General features: G+C 39.5%; 1 protein-coding gene across 1 annotated transcript; it reads right to left on the bottom strand.

Moving 5' to 3' along the window:
- Positions 1 to 2,985: 2,985 nt before the first annotated feature.
- LOC146450852 (uncharacterized) lies at positions 2,986 to 8,236 on the bottom strand. Its single transcript, XM_085099916.1, has 4 exons — positions 8,167 to 8,236; positions 7,092 to 7,154; positions 6,336 to 6,397; positions 2,986 to 5,913 (listed from the first exon to the last, which is right to left on the bottom strand). The coding sequence occupies exons 1-4, from the start codon at positions 8,234 to 8,236 to the stop codon at positions 3,229 to 3,231; spliced, it is 2,880 nt and encodes a 959-aa protein (XP_084956042.1). The 3' UTR covers positions 2,986 to 3,228.
- Positions 8,237 to 8,545: the final 309 nt, after the last annotated feature.

Raw genomic sequence — 8,545 nt, 5'->3', positions numbered from 1 at the left:
CCTTAATTTTGAATTTGTTCAAAACCTTTAGCTAATTTCAGATGAGTGGTCTACAAATTTGAATGTGATCTGTGCGACGCAGATTACATGTATGTCGGGTACACCACCCGACATTTACACCAGCGCATCAACGAACACAAATATTCTGCAATCGGGAGCGAGGTATCTTGAGGAAAGTGGTCTATCGAAGACTGATTTGGAGGAAAAACAATCCTCTGTTCTGAAGAAATACAGATCAAAGTTTGATTGCCTAGTTTTTGAGATGTTGTTCATTTAGGAATTGAACCCTGAGTTAAATACTCAGAAAGACTCTATTCGCGCCAAGCTCTTTACATGACTCTGTGTGTGAATACCTTGTTGTATTATCATCATATATTTTCGCTTTTTATCCGTGTCTCTAAGCAATTCTTTTCACATTTATAGTCGTTCTTATTTCATCCATTTTTGGCTTGATAATAACGTTAAGCGAACGTCGAAACGTCGTCGAATTTGAAACTTTTAACCAAGATGGTTTTTAACTTTTCAATTTTATCGTTATGTTTTATAGTTAAATTGTTTAACAAATCTCTTTTTCTACGTGTTTTAAATTCAGTTGCTTTGAATGTCTTCAGCTTGGATATTTTTGCTGAGGAAACGGCGTCGAATAGCTCGCAATTCTGACTACGGGCTTGTGGTTAATTAAACCGTTTCTATATATATGTATGAAAAGAAAAAAGTCGCGATCGATGACTTCATTTCACGGTAGGAAAGGAACTATCTTACACGAGAAAGTTTATTTAATCCGGCACTTTCCGGCAATTTGTCAGAAATATAAATTACCTGTTAGATGGGTTGGTTTGTGAATGGGTTGGATCAAGAGTGGTTGGATCAATTTGAAGGGTTCGTTCTAAACATTCTGCACTGAAAATTGTAAGTACATTCTTTAAAGAAATGATGCCCGCCACTTTGGAAGGAATTTGATGGACTTCAGGCATAAGCAGACTAGTACAGTCGAAGCTCTCCTTACGACCACTCTCGTAAGCGACCAGCTCTAGACCACCATTGTGAAACGCCGTTTGAATTACTCTATCACTTAAACTCTGTTATCAAAAGCTCTCGTAAGCGACCACGAACACTTATGGGAAATAATAACTGGTCTTTTCCTTTGGTTTTAAGCTCTCGTGAGCGACCACTCAAAGATTCTGGTACGCATAGGGCAACTTTTTGATGAAAGTATACACTTCGTGATCACATTTACAGTAATATAGCACTGCATATTAATGTTCGTAGATTAAGATCTCGAATCCAAAATTCAAGATGATTTACGGCTGGATTAAGAGTGCTACCCTGAGACCGAGGTAGACAGCTTTATGCTAAAAGCTCTGGTAAGTGACCAGCTTTTATTGCTTCAGCAGTTTTGGTCGCTTACGAGATTGCATTCTCGTAAGGGGCCAGCTCTTGTTACAACCACTTTTTCCAATTCCCGAGGTAGTCGCTTACGAAAGCTTCGCCATTACGTCTGGGAAATAACTGGCTGGTTCTGACAAATTAGTGCATGGGGTGGGACCTAAGATATCTAACAAGTCAACCTCGATAGCTTACTTGTCGGTTTGGTTACAGCAAAGGGGAAGACCTTCCACTCGTCTCCACTCCTGCGTTTTGGGGTCAAATCCACTGAGAAGTCTCAACTACGAACTGGCTTGTCCGGTTAAACTGGATGATCTTAGTAGCCGTAATACACACACAGGGTGAAATAGGGAGTTTCCGTAATTAAGAAATGTGTCGGAAACCTAACGGTTGAAGTTTCCGTTACATTTCCGCAGGACGGATACGACGGGAAACTCGTTACGGGAAAATGGTGGTCATGTTTCGCGTTTCCGCAGCGTTTCCGTTGGCTGAAACGTGCAAGATTGTTTCCGTCGCGTTTCTGCAAAACGGATTCCAAACGGAAACTTAAAGTTATAATTTCACGGGGCTTTCCGTTTCTGGTATTCTGTGATTTCATCCATTTTATTGTTATACTCCCCATATTCCAATTTAGATTCAACGCAAAGAGCTGCTTTTGTCAAAAACATTCTTAATGGTGCTCGCAAGTTGTTTTGAAATGTGAGCATTTATAACAGGCATAAAAGAAGACAATGAAAAACGTGATGTACTGCAAAATAATGAAAACACGACACAGTTTCAGATGTCTCTCTCGTTTGTGTTACTTGCTTGTGTCCTGCTTTAGCCACTGATTACGTTTCCATCCTGCCTCCAATCAACTGTCTTAAAATCGCATGAGCAGAAATTTTGGGAAACGTTGTTCGGTTTTATCGTTTATTTTCACTTGCCTATGTATATTTAAACCTTTATTTATAAGGAAAATGCCGGTAATCATTTAAAACTCAACCGGGTCAAAACATACTTAACTTCGCCTTACGGGTTTTTCAATGAGTGCCAACGGTCTTTGAATAATATTTTTTAAGGCGCGTAAGAATCAATACAATACTCACGAAAAGCTATTTAAATTAAAGCTTAAACCGTAGTTGATCCCTCCGTTCCAAATAATTACACAGAACAAACTTCTGTTTTCAACAATGTACAAGTATGCCCATCAAATTGTCTCAAAGTGCCTCGATTGGGAGATATGGGCAATTTTCTCAAAATCTACGTGTAGCTTTGTTTCGGAAACGGTTTTACATACATGTACTTTAGATATTTGTCTTAAGGTTTATTACCTCAGCATGTTTGGAAACCTTCCAATATTCAACTGAAACCAATCGAACAGTGATACCACAGCGATGATGTGATAACTCCGATTTTGATAAACAAAATTTTTAGCTGTAACTTGGATACATTTCTAGAATCAAGCTGTTGTTGATCTCTTTCTTTTTGCAAACATTTGTCATACTCGTCCATCCTTGAAAGGTGTCACCTCGGAAAAACCCGAGCAAGCCACGTTAACCCTTTGAACCCTAATATCAAAGGAGAAATTATCTTATTTCCTCCCATTAATATTCTTATAAAAGTATTAAGGAGAAGTTATTAAAATAGCAAGGAAATTAAATTTAGCGCGATCGTATCCTTAATTCTTATGACCTGAGGGGTTGAATAAGCATTTACATCACAAGGAGAAATTTGATGCTGGTCACTGTTTTGACTTAAAGGTTAAGCCTCGGAATATCACAAATGTTTCTTTCACGTTACAAGCACAAAATGTCCAGTTACAAAAGGTTTAGGCCTTTCCGACAAGCTGACATCTCAATTTCAAATAAAGGTCCTCTGGACGAGAGGGCACACAATTACAGTATCAACGTTCTGGTGCTTCTTATTTATAGCAATAAATCGCGACTGTATTCTCTGAACAGGAATAAATGTTGCAGCGCCGGGAAGTTTGAAGACCTTGGCGTAAAAAACAGAGAGTGGATTTCTATATGGCGTGTTATTGGGATACTCCTTAAACCACTGCACACAAGCAAAGCAATGTCGGTATTGCTTCTCATCAATGTCAAACGGATGTTCGAAATAAAATTTCACTTGTCCTGGTCTGCTAATTCCCAAGGTGATTTCGCCTTCATCGCCAACCCACGAGGCCATCACTCTTGCGTGCTTATAAAGACGACTTTCCATACCAGAGCTGAGGCGCTCCTCGCCTACACATAGGGATGAATATTTCTTGTATGTGGAGTTGAGATAGCCGGAACGGAGGTCCAAAGATGGATACAACTTAGAGTATGTACTCCGCAGCTGGTCTATTTCACCACTATCAAAGCAACACAGGCGATAACGACTAGGGAGTTTAATCATACTTAGATCCGTCCACACATTGCAATTAGACTCTAACGGTCCACTCATGGCTTTCGACCACGACAAAGACTTGCTTGTTTCAACCACACCCTCAGCTTGGTTTGTTTGGCGGACTTCGCTGCATAAGGGATGAAAGAAGTCTTGAAAATCCAAAGGCATTGAAAACTGTAGGTCATCAAGGGCACTCATTGTCAGGAATCTTCTCATAAGCTGGACTTCTACCTCTCGGTTGTTCGTGTGGAAGCTTCCCAACAGGCCATTGTACCTCTCAAAACCAAACAACCAAAAGCCATACACACTACCGTAGTTCTCCACGCACTCCCTGATATGAAGATGAAGATGCATATTGGGCGTTACTACAGTCTTGCCATATAGAGATTCCACCTTCTTGCAGAAGTGAAGGAGCTTTTGGTCAGCAATTAGCAGATCTGTTTTCGTGATACATGGCTTGCAAAGGTGACGGCAAGCCAAGACGAAATTTTGCCAACAGTTAATATGCTCTTCATCCAAAACACCTTCAAGAGCATACAGCGAGTAATACAACACCCAGTTCTTCCACTGAGATGCAGTGAAGCCTCCATAGTTCGAGCTTATGTTGCCAGGAAGCCGTCCTAGGTCAGATGGGGCTTCGACTGTCTCAATGCGTTCCTGTAGTTTGCGAAGCTTTTCCTTTGCCAAAATGTCATTCTCGCACCAGATTTTAAACATTTTCTTGGCTGTTCCTAAAAACAGATTATGCATTGGATCAATGACACACATGGTGATACTACCATAATACGGCAGCTCCAACAAACTTGTGTACCTTGTTCCAAGCATGGATTCCATCTTCTTTCTCTCTGTCTTCGTTCTGCATTTCTCTAACTTTCTAGCGTTTTGTCGGTGGGAATTGTCAGTTTTTTGAGGCCACGTGCTGCGATCAAACCCGCTGTAATCTTTCTTTTCACCAAAACCACCAGGGAAAAACTTGTTGCAGTGTGAACAACCACGATTCGCACTGTGTCCAACAAATCCACACAGTTTCCTTGCAGCGGGTATGTCAGCTGCACAACAAATGAGCGCAGCACGTATCTCCGCGCCTTGAACAGGTGCCTTCCTAGTTTTGACTTTAATACCACGCCACAGCGCACTTAGTTCGTCCACCATTGGGTTCAGAAAGGAGTTAAGTGATGATGGCTCTTTAGATAGTGCAGGAATAATCCCAACGATGATCACATTTTCCCGCTTGAATCGTTCTGAGCGAGGAAGGTTCATGATGACCATGTACAGTACTCCAACAGATACGTCTTTGCGGTGTTTGAACGGTTGGAACCAGTCCACATTAAGCATCAAGCCAAAACTTCGAGGTAGCGAGAGAAAGTCCCTGTTATTCCAACGATAAAACGATTTCCAAACTTTACCATCGTAAACGTCGCCATATAATTGCTCATCAGTTTGACGATCGCGCCATTGTTCACATGCCTCCTCAAAGCCTGGACGTTTCAAAAATGTCTCTAGCACATCAATCACACTCTTGTAGCAGTACATTTTGAGAGGATAATACTTCGGCGTACCACTCTTCAAGATGACTTTTTTAACAAGCTTGCTACCGCATACCATCCTTCTCTTAGACCTCGGAAATAAAATGTTATCGCAGAAAATTGGTTGAACTTGATTTCCGACTCTTTGTAGGCAATCTTCTGGTCTATACAATTTTGTACACTTGGGGCATACAACGTATCTCTCAAAGTTGTCCCTATCAACTCCTAAAACCTTTCGTAAAGAGTACATTGTTGATGGTACAAGAGCGGCTAAGGACAGGACAAACTCTGCACCGATTCCATTTTGAAGTACACCTCCAATGCAGGTCAAGAAGGCTTTCAAAAATCTCAGCAGCATAAGTAGGGCATTGTCGCTTATCAGGTAGCAGTACTGCCAAACAACCAAAAAGTATAGCGCCCACATAAGAAAGGATTGCAGGCGACGAGAAGGACGTTCAGCAGGTTCAGGCAAAGGGTAGCTATCTCCATCTATGTCAATAGCACCAGCTATATCCTCGAGCAAATCGGACTCTTCCACTTCATCTGCACTTTCTTCTGAACGACCATCCGACTCTTCACTTGAGCTCTCCTGGGAGTCTGAAATTTCGTCTTCGTCTACGCTGGTTTCCTAAGGCAAATTCAAAAATGATTGTATCCATTAGAGAATTTCGTCAGTTTCTTTTATGTACACCTGTTTTAAAGACTACCTATATAAGGATAACACTTTTTGCTACTCTGAAAGAAGTAATGTTAGTGTGCAGAAGTAACCTAGTTAATGACAGAAATATGGCTCAATACAGGCATTGAAAATTTGTCAAATACACCACACCAAACAGGCAAATAGCTATATATTGTCAGTTTGGCGGATTTAACATCACTAATCATGTTTAAGGCATAAGGGGTTTCTTCAGAGCACACAGTTCTACTATACAGTTACTGTACATTCCAATACAAATCAAAGGCCCCTCACCTACCCCACCCACCCCTCACCCCAATACAAAACAAAGACATGATCAATTTTAAACTAAGTGCGAATAAAACACAAGATACCTCTTCAGTTGAAAGTGTCGTTGATGGCAAATCAGAAACCTCACCACAGCATCGCTCTGATTCTACAAAGATTAAAGAATTATTAGTATCATCAAGTAATTACAGTAGAAACAAATATGGGTGAACAGTTCTATACCTATGGTTTAAATATAAATTATGATTATTTCCTCAAACAATTGGTTTTTTTTTTGGCAAACAAAGAAATAAAGCAGAATCATTCAGGATGTTAAAGTAAACCTTTCTAAAAAGACTATAAGTACATGTATATCTGTCTGGATTTGCAGGAATCCCAGGAATCTCAGTTTTGAGTATACATGTATGGAATTCTTAGCATTTCCCATTGAATTTCAGGTTTAAGAGTGAATACAAGGGTCATTAGCAGACATTTCTAAAACAAAAATATTATTCTCCCCCCCCCCCCCCCTCCAGCTACTACTTCCCTGATCGATCGGTGATACGTGGCCAAAGCCCCAAAGGAAATTAACTTCTAGGCAGTAAGGGAGAGAGTTGCTAAACAATCACCTCCCCTTCAAGGAAGGCATTATTTGGGAGTTGGAGAATAAGGTCAATTAACAGCCACATTGTCGAAATGTTTTTTTTTTTCAGGGAGGACATCATTAAGTCTTCAGTGACTGAGAAGTTAAGGCAATCAGTTGCTAAATAATGACCCCCCCCCCCCCCCCTTACTTAACAGAAAAAGACTATTTTGCAATCATACAACTACATACAGCTGAAATTCACCAAAATTGATCTTACCAGGATCTCCATGACTAGATGGCAGCTCCTCGGTTTGAAGTTGAGAAGAAAAGGCAGATTCATCTAAATATATGGAACACAAAATTAAGAGAACACATTAGAGTACACTACACAGTCAAGTAAATGATTACATTTATTTGTAAACTCAATTATCACATCAGGCACCAGTTTTTCATTATTTTTTTGTATGCTAACTAAGGATTTGCCTCAGGTGGCAGTTAAAAATTCTTGCTTCATGCAATCACCTCATGAAGATTTCTTTAATCCCTGCTCACTTAAAAATTATTTTAATGATCACCCTAATCTTTGATGTTCCATTGACCCTTTCAGAAAAGAAGACTAATGATTGGTCTTTTCAAACAATATGTAACAACTTACATGTTGTAATATTGTAGACATGTATCACAATAGATAGATATTCATCACTAGAAGGGAAATCATCTTATTTTATTTGCTAAGGATAAGTATATTCATTGGCAGAAAAAAAGTTACAATGGTTAAATTAAGCCCCCCCCCCCCTTCCCCCCATTTACTTTCACTAAGTTATCACATTGACACTCAACTTAAGAGGCTAAAACAATGATTGCAATCAACCACTTTTTTCCAAAAAAAACAAAAAACAAAAACAAAGTCTTTCAACAGCAAAACAAAAGATCTAAGTGTATAAGAGGAAAATTGGATGGCCTTTGAGTCAACAAATCAACTGAAGTCCAAGAAATACAGGAATTCAATAGCCTAATTTTGATAACCTGAATTCCCCCTAATAGCGTCCATGCTCCAAAAGAGCCTTTAATGTTTCACGGTACAAGCTTCATTGCCTCCATTTGGTCACATAACAGCCATTGAAAAATCAATGGCATAAAAAAATTTCCCTGGCTTCAATATAGATGGTTGGGAGAAAGTTTCCCCTCAATTCTTATCCATCCTTCCCTCCCCCCCCCCCCCCCCCCCACTAAATTATAGCAAAATTTCTCATTGATCTAACTCTTACATGTATGTCAGATCTATTCAATCTGGGCTACTATTGTAAAAACAACCTGAGCACAGCGAAACTTATATTAAAGTTTACACACACCTTCACTAGAGCTTGATCCTTGAACATCAAGTTTGATAAAATCTTCCACAGCATTCCACTTTCCAGTCATGGGATTAAAAAATTGACGCTTATGCTCATGATATTGCCTTTTAGACAAGAAAGTGTGGCAATGACCACATTTTACTCTATCTCCATCTTCTGCAGAATTGTTCTTATTTCGTTTTCTCTTTGGCATGATGACAGTCTTGGATGGTTTTCAGTCTTAGTAAGACAAACTTTCAGCTCAATCACTTTAAATGGCTGTACATGAAATAAAGAGAAGGTGTCAAAAATTAATGCTACATGTACATGTACATTTATCATAAACAGCCATAAATAACAACATTAAGAGGGAATTTTGATAGGTAAAATAATTATA

Source organism: Pavona decussata, unplaced genomic scaffold (assembly GCF_977016875.1).
Source record: "Pavona decussata unplaced genomic scaffold, jaPavDecu1.1 SCAFFOLD_417, whole genome shotgun sequence".
Classification (NCBI taxonomy): Eukaryota; Metazoa; Cnidaria; class Anthozoa; order Scleractinia; family Agariciidae; genus Pavona; species Pavona decussata.
The sequence above is the reverse complement of the archived record's forward strand: the minus strand, read 5'-3'. Positions and strand labels throughout refer to the sequence as shown.